We start from the raw sequence: 24,983 nt of genomic DNA on the forward strand, positions 1-24,983 counted from the left end.
GTTATGTTTTACCCGATAATCCCTAAGATCCCTGTCTCCAGATCCACTGGGCCTCTGATCAGGATAAAGTGCAACATTAATATACTGCTGCTGCAAAAAACCTGGAACTGGTTTTAAGTTTAGCAAAAGGTTGATCATTTTACAGTATTTTTTTATATAATAAATATAATGCTCTTTCTAATAGACTTGTTTTTAATGCTTCAATTAACACACACATTTTACCAAAGTCCAAAATACTTTAATTTCCATTAAAATACCTGGTTAAAAACTGGTGAGAAATTCACATTGTCTCCAGTTCAAGTGAATACAGTCAAATCAACCCAATAAATAATACCATCAACCACACTTCATAACCCCTAGTACCTCAACTTAAAGAGAAATACATATTTACCTTTAGGAACTCTAAATACTGTGGAAAAACAACCACGGTCAATATAAAGTGCATGTGTTATTTGCAGCAGGATCCAAACTGCTGCCGAATGAAATAGTTGGGATCCTGAGTGGGTCTTCAGTAAAGTGCTGGTGTATGTTGTACTCCCAATGTGTGGTTTTCTTATGGGGGCTGGAAAGCCGGTGAGTGGGTTCTGCTTTGCCCCTGCAGTAAAGGGCTCAAACTGCTTTCGAGTTCTCTCTGTTTCTGCAGCAGGCCCTAAAGATGCACAGATTTCCACAGTGGTCACACAATATTAATCAAAAAGTTAAGTGAGGACATGAGCTATAGATTTTGTACGTTACCTGTCTGAGTTCAGATAAGCCTTTGAGTATAGCCTGCTGTCTCTCTGTGCTCTTCAGCAGCTCGGGGTGTAGGAGGGGATCCCGCTGAACCACAGGCATGGGCTGTCTGTTGCTGCTCACCTCTAAGTAACACAAGCACTTTTAGAAAAATGCGATAAACTACAGTGCTGTTGAATGGTTCAATTTAACTTTTAAATGGTATTAACTAGGCATTTATAAAATTGATTATTAGCCAATAACAGGGAAGAGTGTAGTTTGAATTTAAACTAGTTGCACATGTAGTTGCACATTTAATGCAATTTCACTTGAATTTCTACCCTGCACGTTTATGGGCCACACCCCCTACATGCACTGTACATTCCTCCAGAACACATTGTCTCTTTTTTTTTTTTATTAAGTCCATCTGGGCGAGTAAACATGTAAATTACATAAATATTACTTACATTTATGTTAAAGACATCCTAGTGCTGTGTAAACTATTGCGCAACAAATTTGTATTCATGTCATCTTATGACCAAACAAGATGTTTATATTGATGCTTATTTCTCATAAATTCCTGGTAAGTTTCCAACTTTTATTTCCAAAATTTCCCTGATGAAGGATGCAGTTCCCATGGAAATTATCTACCATTTTGCAACTCTAGTTCTAGATGGGCTACAACACCTGCTTCGTCAGTGTCTGGTGGCAAAGCAATATATGAATTTCATTACCTTTTTTTTTTTTTTTTCCAACTATTTGCACAAATATATTAAAACAATTTGGAGCATGCGGTTATTTTCCAGGTGCTAATATTAACTCTGCTTCTTGTCTGACTGCATCACAAAACCCCCATTAGAAGTTGTCAGATGAATTTTTAATAATATGAATATATTAATTAATACATATAATTATATAATGAACGAATTATAAATAATATATAGTGCTCTCTGTGTCTCACGTGTAAAAACAAACAGCACGTGGTGTCAGTGATTCGCCTCTAGAGGCCGCTCTTGTAATGACAGCTGACCAGAAATCCAAAAACATAGGTATAGATTTTTTGCCAATAGACAACAGTTCCAGAAATCAACCGTCGGTGCCAATTAATTGGCAAAACCAATTAGTCGGTTGACCTCCAACCCCCATTGTTGAAATATTTACCAATAAGAGCATGCTCTTAAATGTTTTATTCCTCACGTTCTGCACAGTATGTACCTGCATGTATCTTCTGGGTTCCTTCGTGTGTGGCGGGTCTCGAAAGTGGGGCAAGAGGATCAAGGTGGTAGACCTCATCTGTTCGCACATATGGGATGTAATCAGATGGTGGAGGCCATCCACAGCTCTCTGACTCTTCCTCTGCATGGGATGGGGGAAGAAGCTGGAGTCTGTGCTTCACTGCAGGGACGGGCGGAGAGGGAACTCTGCTATGGTCAGAGATTAAAATGGGGCAAAACAAAAAAAATAATTATGGCCAAACGAGTACTTAATATAATTGAATAATAACTTCTACCAGGAATTGTCATTTAGCAGGTGAGTAAATCTAATAGTTAAAATTATTGATCACTTACCTTTGAGTTGCAGATTGTACTCGATGCGAATCCTCTTCCTAAATAAAACATTGGATTAATTTTAACACCTTCCTGTACATATAATGGTCACACTTGGATATGGATATACCAAGTCTGCTTACTTTCTGATGAGCCGAGTTTGAGTGGTGCTGAGTGTGAGACGGATTTCCTGAACGTGCAGGCGCTGCTTGCTGCGGCGTTCTAGAAAGTGTGTTCCTCTCCACCAGGGTCATGAGCTCCATCTGTCTGCGCATCCTGTTCTCCTGGCGGTGCCTCTGCAGGGCAGCAGGGTAACGCTCTGATGCAGGAACAAAAGCCTTCCCGGGCCTCTGCGTGTTCCACTCGGGTTTCCTGAGGAGTTGCTGTGCAGGAGTTCTGTCGGTTCGGACGTAGGCTTCATAAGGATCCGTTTCGGTCATGGCCTTGCACATGTTCTCTTTCCCACTGTTCTTTTCGGCTGGTCTGCCTTCACGTCTGGGTCGTTTTATATTGGGAGGAGCTTTGTATACTGCGGCAGCTTCAATGCCTCCGTTGGCCTCTGGGGACGGAAATACCTGGATTGATTTCGGATTTTAAGCGTTCAGCATAAAGGAATAATGGCTTATGCTTAAAATAAAACTGATCACATTCTAAATAGTTGCTCAAACTATTGGTTCAAAGATATTGATTTTATTACCTGTCTGAACTGCAGTGTCTTTCCTGGATGTGTGTGGAGCCTCTGGTATAGTGTCCAATGTAGCCAAACTCTCAGAACCTTGACCAGCCAATGCTGTCATAGTAAAAGAAAACGCCTCGTGAGTACGGTAGTTGATTTTTTCAACATGCAAGAGAGAAGGACATGTAACAAATCTGATTCTCTACCCTGTGAGGTTGTTTCACCCTGCAGCAGGTTAGAAACATCGTGGCCTTTCTTCACCAGGTCTTTAATCCTTAGAAGGTGTTTGTTTTTCTGCGCTTCCTCTGACGCCCTCTGCACGCTCAGATACAGCTCTTCTGTTTTGCGTGACTTTAACTCCTACAATTCAATGAACAGAAGCTCATCTATATTCCACACACATTTGCCATTTCAATTCTGAAGCTCTTAAATATGACATGGAGGGTTGCGGACAGTAACGAAGTAAATGTATTTCGCTACTGTACTTAAGTAGCTTTTTTGAGTTTCTGTACTTTACTGGAGAATTTCCATTTGGGGAGACTTTTATTTTAGCTTAAGTCACAACTTTTTACTCAAATACATTTTGTGAAAACGTGACTGGTCAAACGCGCAGATATCAATCAGCGTTTGACTCATTAATATTATTCTATTAATAGATAGTGTGTTAAGAGTAACATTTGCGCTTTTTCACATCAACCGAGTTCATTAGGCAAAGAGTCTTGTGACAAAAATGATAACAGGAAAATTTTGAAAAATAGTTTTCCCTAAATGATTACCAAAGAGAAAGTACCTCCTTTTGTTTCTGTAGCTGACTCTCTTTCATGAACTGCTGCTGTAGAAGTTCCCTCTCTCTGGCGACACGGTTCTCTTCCTTCTGTTCCATGGCCTGTCGAATAGCCTCTTCTTTCTCTTTCTGTCTTCTTTGCTCTTCTACCTGGGCCTCGATAGCTCGCTGGAAGAAATTATGATGCGCAGTAATAATCCAGTTGTCCAGATCATGTACTTTGTTTTGAAAGTATATACAATGCAAATATATACACATGCAATCTGCATTTGAGTCAGATTTCGGTTATAGCACAGGAAGTGGAGAGAGAGGAAAAAAAACAATGTGTATAATACAAAGCAAAATTCTCCTCTTTTCAATAACAGTATTTGACATGTTCTGAAACAGGAGTTTTTTTTTTGCAAGAATATTGCAGGTGTGATTTGAAAACAGTGAACGTGGTGGCAAAACACACGTACAGTATTAGTATTAGAAATTAAACTTTGAGATATTTTAGAGTAGGCAATGTGCAGCTTGTATAGCAGTACAGATTTACTGTCCTCTAAAAATAATTCATCGACATATGACCATTATTGTCTAAATAACTGGCATGAAAAATGTAGTACACCCCAAGTGCACATGTCAGAACTGTTTTCAGAGTGTCACTATTTTGTGTGAGCACCATTGTTATCTCTAACTGCCTTAATCCACCTGGGCATGGAATTTACCAGAGCTGCACAGGTTGTTGCTGGGATCCTCTTCCACTCCTCCATAATGACATCACAGAGCTGCTTGATGTTAGACACATGGCACTTCCACTTCCACCTGAGGATGCCCCACAAGTGCCCCTCAGTTGTCATACTGAATGTGTGTTTGGGGTTGTTATGTTAAAAAACTACTGTTCAGCAGTTTCTGAAGGAAGGGCATCATGTTCTGCGTCAGAATGTCACAGTACATCTTGTTTCCCTCAATGAACCACAGCACTCATGCAGCCCCAGACCATGATACTACCATCACCATGCTTGACTGTAGGCAAGAATTTCCTTAGTACTCCTCAAAAGGGGGTCGCCACACATGCTGGACACCATCTGAGCCAAACAAGTTTGTTAGTCTCATCAGACCACAGGACATGGTTCCAGTTATTCATGCTCTTGGACAGACAGCAAACTGTGGTCTTTCTTTTGAGCCAGCTTCAGACGAGGCTTCGTTCTGAGAAGACGGCCATGCAAACCGACTTGTTGCAGTGTGCGTCGTATGGTCTAAGCACTGGCAAGCGGACCTACTGCTTCTGCACATCTAAAGCAATGCTGGCAGCGCTCACGCATCTGTTATTTTAAAGACAGTTTCTGCACCTGATGCACAGCACTTAGGGTGTATTCACTTTTGTTGCCAGCTATTTTGACAATGGCTGTATGATGAGTTATTTTCAGAGGAAAGTAAATCTATACTGCTATACAAGCTGCGCATGTGAGGGGTGTACTCACATTTGAGAGATGCTGTATCCAGATAAATGAAAGGCTGACACTTGTCATCCTAATTATTCATACTTCAAGTGTCAGTTTGAAGCAAATACAGCTACAGAGGAGACTGCAGTCATGGGGGCTTTAGGTGTGATCTTTCATGAAGTGGAAAATCAGTTACTACTTTAAAACCTACCTGTTGTTCGAGCTGTTTCGCTCGCTTTCTTTCTCTCTCCTCTATCTGAGCTGGATCCAGCAGTGCAGTCATGGTACGCAGGTAGCTGTATAAAAAACATTTTCTATGCTGTAAAACCAGTGGCACAGAGAAATATTATTTATTTGCCCTCAAGTGACATTTTTTAAGCGATAGTATGTGAAAATCGAAGTGGGTTTTATCAGTCTGCATACATTAGATACACAATGGTGTTTTTTATATTATATACAGTGAATCCTGCAAGTATTCACAGCTCTTCATTTTCTCCACATTTTATGTTACAGCCTTATTCCAAAAGAGATTATATTCATATTCTTATATATAATATATACATTATTTCTTTAGAATTCTACAAACAATACCAGATAATAACACACACACACACACACACACACACACACACACACACACACACACACACACACACACACACACAGATTGTTAAACACAATATACTAGTAGTGATTCGATGCTTTGATAGGAGGAGCCTGATTCTACTACCAATCTCAGTTAAATCTTTGCAGAAATGTTATGAAACAAGGATCATGCCATTTTGGTTATCATGGGGTGCTCAATGTCTGATTTAACATAGAACTACTGTTTTCTCCAAATAAGTTAATATACAGCCTATTATGACTATGTTGTAAAGACAAATGTGCTTATAAATGTGTAATAAAAATGTTTCGAGTAAATATTTTTAACGTGCTTGAATAAAAAAAAAAATCCCCATATGACAGATTTAGGTTTCACTTTCCATGATCTGAGACTGACACGGGAGCATCTTGTCTGCAGGGATTTAAATATTTGTCTTGAATTTTCTGTTCTAATTTCATTCTGTAGATACATTTTGATTTTTTTTTCCGGGCATCTGTGACATACAACTATAGGAAAGATTTAACAAATCAGATTTGTCTATGTAAATCCTTAGTCGAGGTCATTTCTACATTATACACCCACATCGAAGAAAAAAATCTGAGTGTTACATAGTGTGTTAGAGCACGTACATAGTGATCATGTTTTTGGGGTACTTCCTGGAACCTGGCTTTATTTGCTGAATAAAGTCTCACTTTTGGCAACACAATCCTGGATTCTAAACATGGTCTTTTTCATTTGCCTGGCATTCATCCTCTGTAGTAAATTTGTTGCTAAAACTATAAGGACCAAGGCCTTGGGACCCCACAGTTAACCGAGGCACACAGTTTTACAGGATGTCTTTTGATGTCTTTTCCCTTCACTTGAATTAGGAGACCAAAATGCCCCTGTGCACAAGGCCAGCTCTATGTGGAAGATCTTGAGTAGCCTGCTATAGAGCTGGGATGAATATGAACGATGACTTGTTTGATTTGCTCACCTGGTCTTTGGCTGAAAGCTCTGAGTGGTGTCGACACTGGCTCTGCCCATACTGTCCATTCCATATGTGCTCATACCCTCCCAAGCAGTGGATAGTGCCTGAGAGGGGGCGCGGTAATGGGAGAGGGAGCTTCCGTGGTGATCAATCTCAGCAGCAGGAGGATGATGCTGTGCTGGGAGACGCCGCTGAAACGAATCGAAGTGCATGGCCCAGCGCTCATGATCCTCTGCCTAAGAGGAGAAATGCATTTTGAGCAGCCAAGCAACAAAAATCATATATGCAGAATAAGCATGCACATACATACACCCACTGGGTAGAAGTCACAGAACTCACACTGTTTTCTGATGCTTGATGTGAACATTACCCAAAGCTTTTGACCGGTATCTGCATGACTGTGCACAAGTACTGATGTTCCTAACAAAGTGCAAGCAATCGTATAAAAATAGCTGAATCTCAGGTGGTAATGGACTGCAGTGTCCAGAATAACGTACCTGGCTCTGGCTCTGTTTCTCCAATTTCCGCCTCAGCAAAGTTTCCTCTCTCTGCTGCTCCAGTTCCTGCAGCCAGCGTCTCTGCTGCTCTTTCTTCTCCTCACTGAACGCCTGCTCCAGAGGTGCGGCTTCCTAACCAATTACCAAATACAATACGAAATTTACTGGGGCAAGGCTTAGGGTGCCATTTAGTATAAGGCAATATTTGTTTGAACTAAACTGGTGGTTCGGATCGACCGGGGAATCTTATGACGCAATCCCTTCAAATGGTGTACTGTTGCCAGGAAAAATGGCACAAAAAGTTATCTATTCATTTATAAACAATTAACTGTGCGCTTCTCGAAAAAGGGATAACTGTGCATGAATAAGTGTGACACCGTGTTGTACTTTCAAATAATGTGTTCTAGCTGGAATATGAAATTAAAATTACCCCTAATACAAACGCCGAGCGGATGGCAGCGGGAAGAACCTTCGGGTTGCTGTGCAGTTGAGGAGCTGGTGGCCGGTTATGTGCGATTCCTGTTCCGGTCTGTTTTGTTCCGTCCTCCTGCACCTATTTAGACAGACTTGCATTAGATTATTAAAACTGTACTGGCAACAGAATCAAAAAGGCTGAAGCACACTGACTAAAGAGCCAAAAGCTACATAAATAAGTGATAAAACATGTAAGAAAGAAAACCTAGAGCTGCACAATGTAACCAATTTCATTCATTTATTATTATTTTATTTTTTTAACAGACTACACATCGTCAGTGCGTTCATACCTGCATCCATGCATCCCTTGTGTAAGAATGTCCTGTTCTCTCTCATTTGTGTGATTGAATGCTTGAATTTGTGAATTTATTGTTAATGCGGACGGTATTCATTGTGTATTTTTAAAGACTTTTGTACTGTACATGGAACTACTTAAATATTGTGTATCCTTTTATATCGCATTGATAATGTCAACGTTTAACGTATTTAATAATTGTTCTTAACCTGTTACATTTAAGGTGAAAACACACATTACAAAGATACGTGTCAGTGCTGTGATGTCCTACTGGTGAGTGTCAAGCATAATTAAAATAATCCGAGAACAGGACCAGTGAAGAGCAAGAACCTGACCAGAAGAGGCGGAGCCTAAAGTTTAATCCCTTGTGCCAAGACTTTTGTTATCTTTGCCTATTTGTCATTTACTAGCTCACTTTGTTTGAGGACGGGTGACACTGCACCCACCTTTATTCCACCATGTAGATGTTGGGATGGTCTAGATACCCTAGGATAGAAAGCAGGTGCCACCCGTTGTATTTTTTGTTAGCCTAGTGTAGCCAGCTAGTTTGCTTGCCGTTTGTTATTAAGATTAGCTTATTTAAAATACAGCATCGAGTAGCCTCCTTTTTCTTACATTAATTTCTTTGCCACATGTAGATTCCCAGTGTTGTGTTCTTTAAGTCTCTCATAAAAAGCAACCGCTACACCCTAACCTCTGGTCTTATTATATTTACCATCATTTTAATCCAAAAAAAACTGCAACAATTACATTCGAAACAATTAATAAAAAATGCCGATATTTTCTTTAAGGTAATAAGACAAAAAATGTAGCTTGTTATGTTAGATAAACTTTGGAGGAAAAGAAAAAAAAAAGAAACTTCTGAACTGATGACTTTCCAGTGGTGGAAATTGAAATCGAACTGCCCTTTTTATCAAGCACAGAAAACACTTCCATAAATAAAAAAAAAAATCAACATCTTACTGAAACTTCACCACAGGAAAAAGAGGAGTACATTCTGTGTAAGACATTCTGTAACATATTTCATATACCAAATTCAAAAAATGGTTTGGGGTCCAGAATATGATGAGACATGTCATTCAGCTAGGGGAAGAACACATGTTCATAATATTTCACAGAAAGGTTCTTTACCCCAGAGAGCTGGTCACTTGATCTAGATCCACTGCCTGTGCCTCTGTTTTGCTCGCTATGATGCAGAACCTCTGCGCTCCCTTTCAGCTGTTTTTTCAGTGCCATCTGCTCGTCTGTACATCAACAGAAAACACGCACTGAACCACACTGCACCGTCTGAACCACTCCAACAGGAAACAGTCCATATTTATCACTTTAGACGTTCAGCTTTCTCTAGAAAGCCATGATTAATATTAAATGACTTGTCAGTCTCTACACAAAAGCCTCTCGTACAGATTGTGCAATCGGACACTGCCCTGCTTTAATACCTAGTTCTCTTCGCCACTGAGCTTTTTTAGCCTTTAGTGTTTCTCTCTCCGGCTCACGTTCTCCAAAAGTGCTGAACAGGCCTGTCGGGGTGGAATCGCTCAGGGTCCTGTTGTAGGTAAAAAAATAAATAAATTATAAAAATATGTCAAATGCCCTGCATATTTATTATATAAATTCCTGACAAATTGATATCTTCTCTGCATGCGTATACTTCAGAAAAGATGGCAAAATGTGACTGAAATGAATAGACAAGGTAAAAATCTAATAGGAAGGAAGTGAGAATCTTTAACAAAAAAAAAAAGAATACATAAAAGCTAACACAAGAGGATAAACTGGGAATATTTTTTACACCCTCTGCTGCCTGCACGGTGAAGTTTTTCAATTCCACCTGCTAAAAAGCTACACAGAATCCAGAGACAAATAACCTAGATATTTACAAATCTTGATTTTATGAATTTATGAATTTATGATGCCGATATATAATCACATTTCTAGCTTTTCCAGTTTCCCCAGTTTGGATGCAGAATACAGACTACTGCCACCTGCTGGTATAGGAGAGTCCTGTTCTCTATATGCAAGGTGTGTCAGATGCACCTGCCTAATAATCGGCCTAATTTGCAGCACAATCGATTAATTTAAAATGGTAAAAACCGGCCCATAATATATACACTTCTTTTTTTTTTTTTTACCTTAGCGACTGAAATGTTTTAGTTATTATTTGTAACCTTGTCTTTTCTGTTTTCCTGCAAAGATCATGCTGTGTGGTGAGAAAAACAAGAGGTCGACCAACCGTTTGAGTTTTGGCATCTATAATTTAATCGCCATCAATTGTGCTGCAAACTAGGCTGATTATTCGGCATTCCCAGACGACCGACTGTCAGCTTGGTGTGTCCCAAGCTCGAAGTTCTTCCCCCTTGTTTTTAATCTGGCCTTATACAGTATATTTCATTGGTTAAACATAATGCTACTTTTAAAAGAGAGAATCCAAGTAAATTTTTATTTGTAAACAAATGTTTTTGGAAGCGTATTTTTAAATATTTTCCCTATGGGATCAACAAAATATTCAGATTTTAGTGAATATAATGAACTACAGCTGTAGTTTAGGCACAGATACCACAACCTGGTAACAACTTAATTGGAGAGGATTGTGTTGTTAATAAATGTTTAATTGAAGCAATTTTCTGTATAACTTCTTATTAATTAGCTGTTAGATTTTAAAAGATGAATCAATAAAAAAATAAAAAAATATAAATATCTGCATTATATTCTGGGCATCGGCTGCCCTGATTTTGAAATATCATCGGACAGAGAAAAATCCATATCGGTCGACCTCTAATAAAAAAAAGAAAATAAATTGTTAAAATTGGTTAAACTGTACTAATTATGTTTGATTATCCAATCACATGATACTGAACATTTAACTTACTTTTCCTTATTTCCTTCTCTTTGTGAGTTTATCTGTTGGTCTTTGCCAGTTGCACTTGTCACCGTTTCGGTTTGTTCTTCTTTAGTAGCTCCTCCTGTTAGTGAGAGATTCTGTTAACACAAAGCTACACTCAGGACATCATATACTATATGGACAGAAGTATTGTGACACCTGACTTTTCCAGCCATATGAGGTTCTTCCCCAAACTGTTACTACAAAGTTAGAGGCACACAATTGTATAGGATGTCTTTGGATGTGTATAGGATGTCTTTGGACAGACTCAAACCTGTTCCAGCATGACAATGACCCTGTGCATAAAGCCAGATCCATTAAGCTATGGTTTGGAGTGAAAGATCTGTTATAAAGTTCTGCCCTCAACCCTTATGAACACCTTTAGGGTGAATTAGAACACTGAGTGCACACCTGGTCTCCTTTACTGACTTTACTAACACCCTTGTGGCTGAAGGAGCACGATGCTTTACAAGCACATACAAATTTTCAGGTGTCCACAAACTGTTCATACAACAAACTAAACTTATCACACCCTCACCGTTCTGGATGTGAGCTGCAGAATCAGCTTGGTCATTTTGATCTGATACTTTGATGCTGTTGAGGATCTGCTGAAGTTGTTCTTGAGTTAAACACACTAAGCTCTCCTTTACGGCCTTCTCCGCCACGTTGGATTTTTCGCTGGTGGATTTGGTTTTGCTCGCTGACTGCACCCTGACCACCCCTATGACACTGCACTGATCTGTCCTGCTCTTCGTTTTGGTCTTTCGGCTGCCGTGTTCAGCGTGATTGACGCCACCGGCGTCTCTGCGCTTCCTGTCTTTTTGCCATCTTTCCTCTTCTTTAGGACCCTGTTTGGAGGTGGATGTGGCATTCGGCAGTCGACTCTTCTGTGGGATCTGGTAATGGCAAGAACATTGTTTAAAAAGTATATGAATTCTCAGAGCAAGAAAAAAAAAAGAAAAGAAAAATGCATGACATACTTACTTGGCAAAATCCCATCTTACTGGAGGGCTTTGACTCACCTGTTGTGAGAACAATACTCCATCAATAAAATGTTTTGAATAACTGTAAAGTGCATAAATCAATAAACTTTTATTTATGCTTTACCATAGTGGGTTAACACAAGCTTGGGCTTCCCGTTCTCAAGTTCAAACATCAGGCCATCTCTGTTAAAAAAAAAAACAACAATATGTTTTAGATCCCTTCAGTGGAAAACCTCAACTTAATACTATTAAGAATTATAAAGACTGTCCTGTCCTCAGGCACATAAACATTCCCCCCCCCCAACATTATCACCTCTTGGTCTTTAGGTATCTAAATCTACATCCGTTTACTTGTAAATCTGCTTGGTGTGAAAGTCTTTTGATAAAAGTGCTAGACAAATAAAATAGTTGTGGTGGTCAACATCAGACGGACACATACGCAGCACCAAATACACACACACAAAAAACAAACAAAAAATGAGTAGCAGTAGTATTAATATTATAACAATAATAGATAATATATACTACACAGCAGAAACTAGATCTTCTACATATCATCTGTATATACTGTGTATAATTAATTTAAATCTCATTTAAATACAGTATATATACCTCATTTCTCTACATATAGTCTGCCTTACACACATCTTGCTCTAAATGTACATTTTCTTCTCCCCTATAGATCACGTGTTCACTTACTGCACTTTTCTGTACATGTTTATCTGCACTTATCAGTTTGCACTGCTGATAGATGGAGGGACCAGATTGCTTACTTGCTTGCACGAACACACACACACACACACACACACACACACACACACACACACACACACACACACACACAAATAAACAGACTTGTTAACTATATAATTTTGTTTACACAGAAACTAATTTGGTGTTTGCTTGTACAGTAATTATCATTATACGGACAAATCCATCTGCACGAACACAAAGCTTCTGTACTGTACTTCTCGGTGCGCAGTGTCTTTGTCTCATGTTCTTTTGGCACAAAATGTCAAACGTGCACTTTGTTGTATCCCAGTTAGTTTTGTTAATTTGTGTTGTGTTATTTATATATATATATATATATATATATATATATATATATATATATATATATATATATATACATACACGCACACGTACATATATACACACGCACACACATAATGGTACACATATTCGTACCAACATTTTTTGGCACAGGGTTTTCTGTTCGGTACACGAGTACAATGTTTTTTACATGCGGAACACGAAATCTAAGTTCCCTCAGAAACGTTTGTTTAGTCTGCGCCTCTGACAGCTTTTTATTTATTTATTACTGTTAAAATTAAAAACACAGACAACAATGCCAGGGGTATAAAAGAAGAAACTAGAGTTAGTGCAGTGTCACTGTGGCTACTCACTGCGTGCAGGAAAAAGATTTGTTTTGCGCACGCATGAAAACAATAAAGAATCCATAGCACCAGTGTTACCCGCAAACCAGGAAGTGGCTGGTTCTTTATAGAATAGCTCTTGTCAGTCACATATATTCTATAGGACAGTAAAATTAATTTCTTAGCATATCTCAACTTGTTCAGAACCTGAGGTCAAAGCACTGGGTCAGCCATGAAAAGGCACCCCTGGAGCACAGAGGGTTAGGGGCCTCGCCCAAGGGCCAAAAGTGGCAGCTACCGATCAGTAACGCAGCGATTTATGTCCAGCTTTGAGAATTTCTCTTTAAGAGAAATAAGAACAATTAAGTATATCATATCTTTAGAAAATTAAATATTAAAATATTAAAACACACAATCATATACACATCTGTATTACCCAAATGAGGTCTAACAAATGTAAACTATTTAATTATTTTTTTTATTTAAATCTTTAATTTGTGCCAATTTTAGTGATTATTAAATGTAATCAGCATAACAAATATATTTAGTATTGCATTAACTTTTTGCAATTTATTTATTCTCTTTTTATAAAATATTATTGTATATATTATTTAACCAAACAGGCATTTTATTTAAAAGTGTTATAAAATGTAAACTGTTTAAATATTGATAATCACAAATATTAATAATTTTTTGAAGTGTTAATAATAACAATAAAGTAATAAAGTGTTAATAAACAAAAACGGCAAGCAATTTTGTGTTTAGCATTTCTTCCCCCTAACTGTACCGAAATTAAACCGAAACGTGACTTAAAAACCGGTACGTACCGAACCGTGAATTGTGTACCGTCACACACCTTATATATATATATATATATATATATATATATATATATATATATATATAAATTATATGTTATACAAATACATATAATTATTAGTTCTTTAAGCTAAAAAAGTTCTTTAAACATATCTGAATTTTATTGACAAAATATGATAGAAATACACTATATAGTTAATATATAATTCTATCTAAGTGACTCATGACCGCTGTGTTAACAGTAGCTACCTAACTGCACCATTATTTCGTTAAATGAGTGAATTATGTTTATATATTTATAATATACCCCTGAACACTACACCGCTGCTGTTTATGATTCAGCGCAGATATTTATCAAGTTTATTTGAAATAAACTGTAAACCGTACAGAAAAAAACCTCCACTCACCCCAGATTCATTATTTAATTCTGCCCACATTGAGCTTCATAAAAGACTCGGGGAATTTTACACCAAATTCATTAGATGGTGTTAAAACACCGTCACCGCCGCTTTCGTCCGGTTGCTACAATCAACCAAACAACCTACACCGGTGTTAGGATAACCGTCGCGCCGGCTCAATCCCAAATAACGCCCTATGTCCTATTCAAATGCCCTACAAAGAAATTGAAACGCACTCAAAACGAACCCATGCAGCCTATATAGTGAACTAAATGCGTTTTAAATATGACTGAGCCGCTTTTACCTCGCCGCTTTTTCATGAGCGGTTTCCCTTGTTAGGTCGGAGATTTAGTGACGCCAAGTGGGCACCAAAGGTCACTGCACGTCCTTTAACCGGTTTTGGGTTGATGAAATGATGAAATAATCAAACCATATGCATGCATTATGCATAGCATGGACACACTCTAACACACTCTTACACGCCTTGTATTTCTCAGGCTGAAAAGGTGAAACTTACCCCGCTCTATTGAATGAATAGACAAAGAGATATCGATCAGCAATCAGAATGAATTGTTTCCGGGTAAATGACGTGATCTCACTGCAAGCGCGTTCGTTGCTAGGCAACAAGCATGCGCGCTGACCTACACAAAGTGGAGGTTGAAAGAGCATGCGCTGATGAATGCGGTAAGGAAACCTTTTATTTAGTTTATAGCATTTTGATTGTAACTGTTTTTTTTATCTTTAATTGTGCTGGTAGATTTTAAATAATAGGTAAAGTTGAACTGTTAGCAAAAACTTGAGAGAATTGGGCGGAGCCGAGCGGCAGCTGCAAATATATTATCTATGTATCTATGTATCTATGTATGTATGTATGTATGTATGTATCTATCTATCTATCTATCTATCTATCTATCTATCTATCTATCTATCTATCTATCTATCTATCTATCTATCTATCTATCTATCTATCTATCTATCTATCTATCTATCTATCTATCTAATCATCTATCTAATCATCTAGTCTAACAAATCCTGAGTATAAATGACGCGCATATATATCATATATATATATATGAAGTGCATATATATCAGAATCAGAATCAGAATCAGGTTTATTGGCCAAGTGTGTTGACACACACAAGGAATTTGGTTCCAGCTGTTTGTTACTCTCAAAAGTACAGACATAAATAAAAACCTATACATGACAAAACAGACACAACAAGACAAAAACAGACTATACAAGACAATACAGACAATATGAGACAGTATAGACAGTGTGGGTAATAAATAGGGATACAGACCAGTAATGTACATAAAGTGTGGGAGTGCATGGTGGTGCAAATGACAGTATTGTGTGCCAGGTATGATGAGAGAGTTTACTATAAAACTTTGTACAGTATATAGAAGCAATAGTGTGTGCAACATATACAGCAGAGGCGATTTCTTTAAGACTGCAAGGGAAGCTCGGCTTCCCTTATAATGTCACAAAATTAATGGTCAAATATGTACTATTGTATTAACATTTTATTGACTAAAAATGCGTTAGAAAACGTTCATCTCAAAGACGAGTTCGTTCAGAATCAGTTACATATAGCAGGTCGGCTGACTCGATTTCCTTCTCATACATTCCCGCAGCGTCACAGTGCATTTCCCTATTGAAGCCCAGCGTCCATTGACTTCAATGGGGCTGCTTTGAACGGTTTTTTTCAGCGCTTCGAAACTAGACGGTCATTGGATAAACGCTGCGATTATGTCCCGCCCACGGACGCTCAGCGTCTCTGGGGGTGAATGGGGAGTGGGCTGGCCCGGACTCCGAGCTTCTGCGTGATGATTGGAGGGTCTGTCTAAAGACTGCATCTCCTTTTGACTGACAGCGATTCTGTACTATAAGGAATCACTGAAGCTATTCGCGCTCAGTCCCATCGCGGATTTCTCAAGTTCAGTCGAAATAAAAACTGCTGCAAAAAGGAACGTAGGGCAGAATTTACTTTTAAATAAATAGACAATTTTATGATGTAGGCCGAAAATGAGCTTCCCCTCTCTGACAGACCAGTAGCCTCCACACACAGACGTATCCATGGGCTACAACTGAAGCATTCCTTGTGTCAAGCCACTACTGACCCAGAGACAACGTCAGATGTGTTTTACCTGAGCAAAGGACAAAAAGGACTGGACTGTTGCTCAGTGGGACAAAGTCGTCTTTTTAGATGAAAGTAAAAAAATATTTTGCATTTCATTTGGAAATCAGGGTCCCAGAGTCTGGAAGAAGAAAGGAGAGGCACAGAATCCAAGTTGCTTGAGGTCCAGTGTAAAGTGTGCACAGTCAGTGGTGGTCTGGGGAGTCGTGTGACCTGCTGGTGTTGGTCCACTGTGTTTTATCAAGCCCAAGGTCAGCACAGCTGTCTACCAGGAGGTTTTAGAGCACATCATGCTTCCTTCTGCTGACCCGCTTTATGGAAATGCTAATTTAATTTTCCAGCAGGATTTGACACCTGCCCACACTGCCAAAAGCACCAAACGTTGGTTAAATGACCATGGTGTTCCTGTTTTTGACTGGCCAGCAAACTCACTAGACTTAAACCCCATAGAAAATCTATGGAAGAAGAAAATGAGAAAAAAGAGACCAAAAATGCAGATGAGCTGAAAGCCACTGTCGAAGAAACCTGGGCTTCCATACCACCTCTGCAGTGCCACAGACTGATCATCTCCATGCCACGCTGAATTGAGGCAGTAATTAAAACAAAAGGAGCCGCTACCAAGTATTGAGTACATATACAGTAAATGAACAGACTTTCCAGAAGGCCAACAATTTACTAAACATATTTTTATTGATTGGTTTTATGAAGTATTCACATTTTTTGGAGATAGTGAATTGGTGGGTTTTTATTTAATGAGAACCAAAATCATCAGAATTTAAAGAAATAAACACTTGAAATATATTTTATATATATATATATATATATATATATATATATAAGATTGAGTTTGAAATACCCTATTGCATGGCAGTGGTGGTATATAAGAGCTGAAATGCCCTGTTGGAGGGCAGTGATGGTGTATGAGATCTGAAATGCCCTATTGTAGGCCAGTTATGGTGTATGAGATCTGAAATGCCCTGCTGGAGGGCAGTGATGGTGTATGAGATCTGAAATGCCCTATTGTAGGCCAGTTATGGTGTATGAGATCTGAAATGCCCTGCTGGAGGGCAGTGATGGTGTATGAGATCTGAAATGCCCTATTGTAGGCCAGTTATGGTGTATGAGATCTGAAATGCCCTGCTGGAGGGCAGTGATGGTGTATGAGATCTGAAATGCCCTGCTGGAGGGCAGTGATGGTGTTTGAGATCTGAAATGCCCTGCTGGAGGGCAGTGATGGTGTACGATAGTTCTGAAATGCCCTATTGTAGGTCAGTACATGAGATTTGAAATGCCCTGTTGGAGGGCAGAGGTTGATGTATGAGAGATTAAATGCCCTACTGTAGGCTAGTTGTGCTTGTATGAGAGCTGGGATGCCCTGCTGTAGTGCAGTGTGAGAGCTGAAATCCCCCAGAGGAGGGCAGCAGTGGTTCTCACAATAGAAGGTGATGATGGTGGAACACAGGGGAACTGAAACACGGAGCCGTGCTGCTTTTTTCCACTCGACCGCAGGAATGGACGATGTAGCTTGCAGTGTCAGGACTCCTGGAGCTCCAGGGCTGGTGTCCTACGCGGGGTTTTTGGTTTATTCTTTGGTCTGGAAGCGGTTCAGGGGGAAAAACACTAGCAGGTATAGAGAGAAATAAAAACCAAGAAGAGTCTGAGGGTAGTGTAGAACCACTGAAGGGGTTTGGAGGAGCCGGGGGAAGGAATTGATCAGCTAGTTAGTGAGCTGTAGTGAATGGTAAAGCTACTAGTGATGATCTGACTGTTCCTTCTCTATTATTCAGACAACAAGGAAACGAAACTAAAAAGCAGCTGAATATGAGCCATTAAAGGGCGAAATCATCCAGCCTGCTTTATATGACCAAGAAAAGCGCATTCTCTAATCAGGGACACTGTTGCTACTATAATATTGATTTTATTCATCGGTTTATTTTAATCACAAGTATTTCCTAGAGCTAATTACACTTATATTCCCCCCTTCAGCCCAAACAGTTTGTTATTGGGGATTCAGGATGGCTAGTTAATTATGCTAGACAATCTTAAAATAACAAGACAACCAAAACGTTACACCTGACCTTATCTCATCTGATTAGTTATATATAATATATAAATCTTTGTGTTTTTTATTCGGCTTTAGCACTTGTACGTGTTTAATAACGCTGGTGTATAATGTAACGACTAGCCTGCATTAATGTTAGTTATTAGCATTAGCAAACCATCCGACAACACGGCACCTCATTCGGACCAATAAACCTGATATCAATTTATTATTTTCCTCTTTTTTTTGGACCTGGTTGTTTTAATAATATTTGAGTTCCGACCTCCAAAATCAGGAAACACCAAGACCTTCAAATAGTAAGTATTTCTGTATATCTTGCTAGCTGGCTAATAGAGTTTAACAGGAGCTTATGCTAGCCCGTCGACCGGTTACTTAGCAACTTGTTTCTTTTTTTCCGGAGCAGATGTTATTACTGTTAAATAATACTTTTAATAATGATTAATTGTCAGATTTCGCTTTGTTTTAGGATTTAAACTAATATAAATTGGAGTTAAAGTTGTGTATTTAACCATATAGGAAACAGCACAGCTAGTTAGCGGTGTTCGTCCTCCTACTTTGAGCTGATTAGCCTGTGGTAATGTTGGCTAAACCCAACATATGTGTAATTTATTGCTCTTTTACAAATAACCTTTAATTTATTTATTTTTATTTCATTTACCTGTTTTCTTGGTTTGTCTCGTGTATTTTTTCCCCCCTGTCCTGTTACTGCCCTGCATAGACCAATATCATCATTGTCCCTGGATGTTATGAGGTCCTTGAGATCAGTGGATAAATAGTCAGAGGTTTAAACCCTTTAAGACAAATCCAGTCTTGTTTTAATGCCTGGAGGTCACTGCCTAGGTGTGTGAGCTGAATATTTATTTAGGAGCCAATGCTGGATAGATGAGCTCTCGTATAGATCATGATGAAATACACAAAAACATAGACACACAGCTTTTTAGATACAAAGACGACAATGATGATGATTTAATGGTTGTCCCAGGTCGAGGATAGAAGCCACTAGTTTTGTTAAAAGGTCTACAGTGTTGTTCTACACAGTAATTCCCTGAACTGTGCTTTGACAAGTATTTTTAAAAAGCATGTGTGTGCACAAAGTGATCGTAGTGCCCATATGGTTTCATACGGACTGACGGATTTGCATCCTTCATAGTCCTGTGAGCACACTGCACTGTGCAGGTATGACGATACTTCTGGAATTTGATGAGTCAGAAGGCTCAGATAGCAATCGGAGCTGTTCTATAGTAAGATTTTATTCATCTCTAGAGCAGATACTACACACACTTATAATAAAAGGCTTTCTGTTATTCCTTGGTAACATGACAATGGTGTACTACAATGACGTTTAACATACTTAAGAATAGGAAGTACAGGGGCTCTAAGGAACCTTGTCTGAGTAGCTGTGTCGTATTGCATTGTCTGGTAAGTTGGCTTGTTGTGTCCGATTTGCAAAGGGAAGAGAAAAAACACGGACACTGGCACGAACGTGTGTTTGTTTGCTCGCTTGTAGCACGTAATACTGATAAGCTGCTCTACTCTTACATATATAGCTACACGCCAGAGCAGCTTGCTAGTGGTTCCGTTCTTTTATATAGTGACGTGTAAACCTTCAGGCAACATGTTTGCATGAACTGTTCAGCACCTCGACAGTAACGAGTAGTGTTGGCTAGAATCTAAGCAGTTCCAGTTAGTTGTACTTAATGTGTTATTGATTACCATTTCAAAACAGCGATTAGTTTGGTCAATGGTATAGATTTAACAAAGTAATCTGTGTATATTAACTGCTCTAAAGCCAGTTCTGTTATAAATTAATGTAAAAGTTGCGAATAGCAGTGGTGGACGCTAACAAAGTAAATGTAATTCGTTACTGTCCCTAACTAGGGTTGTTTTTTTTTTTCTCGCATATTTGTACTTTACTTAAGTATTTTTGGCAACACTTATTTTAACTTCACTACATTTTAAAAGATAAGTCTTATTTTTAACTCAACTTGCGAAATCAGTCATTCCTTTTTATACGAGTGGTTAAAAAACGGTCAAACACGCAGCAAGCCACCATTCAGGTCAAAGCTGTTTTAAACTCGTTCTGCTTGTTGGCAACTACTTAAAACCAACATACAGTTCAGCATCAGGAAGCAAAACATTTTGAGAGGAATAAATGATGGAAGAAAATCCTGAATCGAACTCGTCCACAACAACCGTGGCCTCATTTACCTGATATTTTCTGAAGTAGTTGAAAAGAAGGTTTTGGGTTTATGATAATTTTAATAGATAAAATCAGTGTTTGACTCATTAATATTCTTCTTTTAATGGATTGTTGTGCTAAGATTAACAGAGTCTTTTCACATCAACTGAGTTTATTAAGAAAAGAGTCTTGCGACAGAAATGACAATAGGAACATTATAGCCATAATAATTCGTAGCACTTTGGATACTTAAGTACATTTGAAGGCAAATACTTTTGTACTCCTACTCAAGTGAAAGTTTACTGAAGTAAATGTTTTACCGAGTGTATCTCTACTTTAAGTCAAGTGCATGGGTTGTGTACTTCGTGCAAACAGCGATTACATTGGTCAGTGGTATAGATTTTAATCAAGAACTGTATCTGTGTATTAACTGAGCTGAAACCAATTCTGGTATAAATTAATGTTAAAGTAGAGAATAGGGACTCAAAATAACTCGTTTTATGGGAAATTATTTACAAAAAAGTTTGTAATACTGTTCCAGTTCTATATCATGACCAGAATATACTGTAGGATCAAATATGTGGTCTTTTTAAAAACATGCCATATGCAGGTATATGCACAGAACTGCACATGCTGGACATGACTGTGTAGTTCATCTGTGTGGCATAAGCAGCATCATTTAATGAGTTATAATAAGGGTAAATGGACAGTAATGTGCACTAAATGCTAATGTAACCGACGCTTGCATCAATTACCTTCAAAATCCACAAGCATTCAAAAAAGTCAAACATTTTTTGTTCCAGATTATTATTTTTTTAATTATTAAAAAAAAAAAGTTTCTCAGGGGTTTTGCTCTACATACTACTTTGACCTACTAACATCATGAGTGGATATAGCCTCGTTAATTCAACGTAGCCTAATTGGTGTTTATTTTTAAAACTTGTTCTCACTCAGAAATCTTTTAGCATAAGCAGCTAAAGGGTAACGGTACAGACCGAGCGTCTCCAAATGGATTTAGAAACTGGCCAACTGCCATAAACTCCCAATGACAATGCAAGGATACGCTGTGAAGTCTTCACAGGAATGGAGCTCAGAGAAAGTTGGGGAAGCACTGCTCATAGACTGAGCACATTTAAAGCAGACCTTTTGTTCTAGACCGGCTTTATACTTCGTTTTTTTTTATATAGAAAGTGTGATGAGAGTGCTGATTTTTCTTTATGCTTTGGATCCGTTTTTGATTGTTGTTTGGCACTAGGTGGTCTGCTTCCTGTTGCTTTTTCACTTTTCAATGACTTTCATTTTGAAATGATGTCACCAATAACCACTTTTATAGCACACCACTGCTGAAGGCTTGGTCATAAAGTTTTTTTTGTCTGCAACAGTGCAGCTCTGTAGTCTAGGCTGTTGTATGAAGGACGTTCCATTTAAATCCTATTTGGATTGGATTAGTTTATCAGGAGGACATCTGCAGCCAATTTGTTTACAATTTGTTTATCTCCTCATATCCTGGCAACGAGTAAAATTACCATAGGAGAAAGAAGTTTCTAGAAGGTTTTAACCTATGAAAATACTTTTACTGTTTCAGAAAGTGTGGAATATCTGGGCTAGGGTCATATGAAAATGTACCATGTGTAATTCAGATTTTTCAAAGATTTTGTATTTGTGCAAGTCAATTATTTTCATAGTTTTTGGGAGGAGTTTCTTGCATCAGTTCTGTCAAAAACATTTTCCACCAGTTGATACCAGAACAGGACCCAATTCATTTCACAGGTGTTGGCAAGTTCCTGTGGTGTAAAAGGAAAAGAAATGCTTTGTGATTCTGGTATTAAAACATCCACAGTGATAAAAAGAGTTCCTCTGACAGGCGCTTATATATATATATATATATATATATATATATATATATATATATATATATATATATATATATATATATATATATATATATATATATATAGGTCTTTCTCTCTCTCTCTCTCTCTCTCTCTCTCTCTCTCTCTCTCTCTCTCTGTATGTATGTGAGAGAGAGAGAGAGAAAAAGTATTGGGTCACCTGGTCATAAGTACATTATGTGATCTTTTAGCATTGCATTCCCCATTTAGTCCCAATTTGCTCTAAAAATTCCCTCCACTCTTCTGGGAAGATGTTCCACTTGATTTTGGAGTGTGCTTATGGATATTTATGCTCATTAGCTACAAGGGTGTTATAAAAGGCAGGTACTGATGTAGGTGAGAAGGTGAGGAGCCCTGGGGTGCAGTCAGCGTTCCAATTCATCCCAAAGGTGTTCAGTAGGGATGAGATCAGAGCTCTATAGCAGGCCACTCAAGATATTCCTCTCCAAAGCATGTAAACCAGATCTTCATGGAGACTCACTTTGTGAACAGGGGCATTGCCATGCTGCCATCCAAAGACTAAAGACGTCCTGTACAATTGAGTGCCTCCAGCTTTGTGGTAACAGTTTGGAAAAGAACCACATATAGCAGGAAAATTCAGGTGATCCAATACTTTTGGAAATTTGTGTGTGTGTGTGTGTGTGTGTGTGTGTGTGTGTGTGTGTGTGTGTGTGTGTGTGTGTGTGTGTGTGTGTGTGTGTTATTCCTAATCGGTGTAGAATGCCAGTGATTGCTCAAACAGCATGTTTTTAACATGTTTTCTTAGATTTTTTAATTTTTTAGTGAATTCATGAGGCAAAAGAATTCTAAATGAGCTGTAAGAGTTGACATTGGTCACTGTTTAAACTGTGAGCAATGGCATCATCACGTCCACACCGCTTAAACTTTTGTGTCATAGGCCACGGATGGTGAAAGTGGACCTCTGGGAACTCTTTTACACTGGCCTGGTGTCTATGCCTCCACACCCCACCCTCCTTTTTATTTCTTCTTTTTTTTTCTTTTTACTGCCGGCTTCCTTGAGCATGACTCTGGGCATGACCATGGCTGCTTATCCGTTAAGGCCAGGGGTGTGTGGAGAGCATTTCCCAGACCCCTCTGTTTTCCTTTCATGGGCAGGATGACCTTCGCAGGTCGGACTTTTTGGCTGCGAATCTCTGTGCCGTCAAGTGTAGCTGTTGAAACGGTCACTTGATAGCGGCCGTGAACCCGCCGGCTTCTTGGCCACCACTATTGTTATTGTGCCCCTTTATTGCTGAGTCAGCATAAATCTGTTTGTACTCATGTGCTGATTTGTCTCAGGTTTACAACATGGTGTTTTGATGAGGGATTGGCAGAGACGAGAAAGGTCGTGAAGTAAAAAATTTAATAAATAATAACGCATCCAAAGACACAATAGTGTACCTCCAACAGTTGAGGAAGATCCACATATAGATGAAAATTCAGGTGCCCTAATACTTTTCTGCATATGATGTATTCGGTGTTGCAAATAACTTTGCCAAGATTTTATTGACGCCAAACACAGAGTGGTCGTCTACAAAGCTTTATAAGTCTCGAGTTTGTTTTATTTCCTTCATTACCAGTCTGTTTCGAGAGTGCAATAATAATAATTATTATATTTAGTATTTATTATTATTATAATAGTAATGATAAAAATCTATGGAAACATGGAATCGAAACATGGGATCCATCAGCAAAGACTTGCGGATGGATCCCTCCATTTAACATGACCCTAGAGCCTAGTGTTTATACCAAATATTCCTCCAACAATGAACGAATGTTTAAAGGCAGCAGTGTTGCATAATGTAATGTCTTCCATGTTTGCATACCTGTTCAATCCTCTGCTCTTTTCAGCGTTTTTTTTTTCCTCCTCAGCATCCAAAATCTGGCATGCATTTCATTTTAAACAGACCAGGATTCCCTTGTTCTTATTTTCTTTTGGATTTACAACATCCAGCTATTTTATCTGATCTATTAAATAGAAATAGTTTTGCAGGAATTCATTAAACGTCTACTCTACATGTCTTACAGGAATGTGTGATTGACTTTTGGAGCAAGAATGCGTTTTGGAAATTGGTGGATCATCTCCCTTAAATCTTCCTGACAGTTAGGATGTAAGCAAGGGACGTGGTGAACGTCAGCGCTGATTGATCCTATCTTATTTTCCACTCGTTAAACGTGTCTTGCGGTGTTGTGTTTGTTTAGAAGTCGGACGTGGACGCTGTCTCGTACAGTAACGGCTGATGGATGTGAAATGGATTTAGTGTAAACACCTGACA

The 24,983-nt window shown here is 38.6% G+C and overlaps 2 protein-coding genes across 3 annotated transcripts in view; one reads left to right on the forward strand and one right to left on the reverse strand.

Annotated features, from left to right (window-relative positions):
- Nucleotides 1–216: 216 nt before the first annotated feature.
- On the reverse strand, nucleotides 217–14,624 carry ccdc66 (coiled-coil domain containing 66). Of its 2 annotated transcripts, none has more exons than XM_046875012.1 (19): nucleotides 14,446–14,624; nucleotides 11,968–12,026; nucleotides 11,845–11,882; nucleotides 11,399–11,756; nucleotides 10,849–10,942; nucleotides 9,422–9,528; nucleotides 9,114–9,226; nucleotides 7,644–7,766; nucleotides 7,214–7,345; nucleotides 6,723–6,952; nucleotides 5,354–5,438; nucleotides 3,725–3,886; nucleotides 3,141–3,294; nucleotides 2,956–3,048; nucleotides 2,402–2,817; nucleotides 2,280–2,317; nucleotides 1,927–2,132; nucleotides 736–857; nucleotides 217–649 (listed from the first exon to the last, which is right to left on the reverse strand). In XM_046875012.1, the coding sequence occupies exons 1-19, from the start codon at nucleotides 14,454–14,456 to the stop codon at nucleotides 554–556; spliced, it is 2,637 nt and encodes an 878-aa protein (XP_046730968.1). In that variant the 5' UTR covers nucleotides 14,457–14,624; the 3' UTR covers nucleotides 217–553. The 2 variants fall into 2 exon arrangements, with proteins under 2 accessions (XP_046730968.1, XP_046730967.1); XM_046875011.1 differs by having other exon boundaries at nucleotides 1,927–2,135.
- Nucleotides 14,625–15,035: 411 nt separating this feature from the next.
- Nucleotides 15,036–24,983, forward strand: part of ip6k1 (inositol hexakisphosphate kinase 1) — a 35,111-nt gene continuing 25,163 nt past the window's right edge. Inside the window, 1 exon segment of the mRNA XM_046875159.1 lies at nucleotides 15,036–15,120. Coding sequence (XP_046731115.1) covers nucleotides 15,112–15,120 — 9 coding nt within the window. The 5' untranslated portion in view covers nucleotides 15,036–15,111.

The sequence above is a fragment of the Silurus meridionalis genome, chromosome 19 (genome assembly GCF_014805685.1).
Source record: "Silurus meridionalis isolate SWU-2019-XX chromosome 19, ASM1480568v1, whole genome shotgun sequence".
Taxonomy (NCBI): domain Eukaryota; kingdom Metazoa; phylum Chordata; class Actinopteri; order Siluriformes; family Siluridae; genus Silurus; species Silurus meridionalis.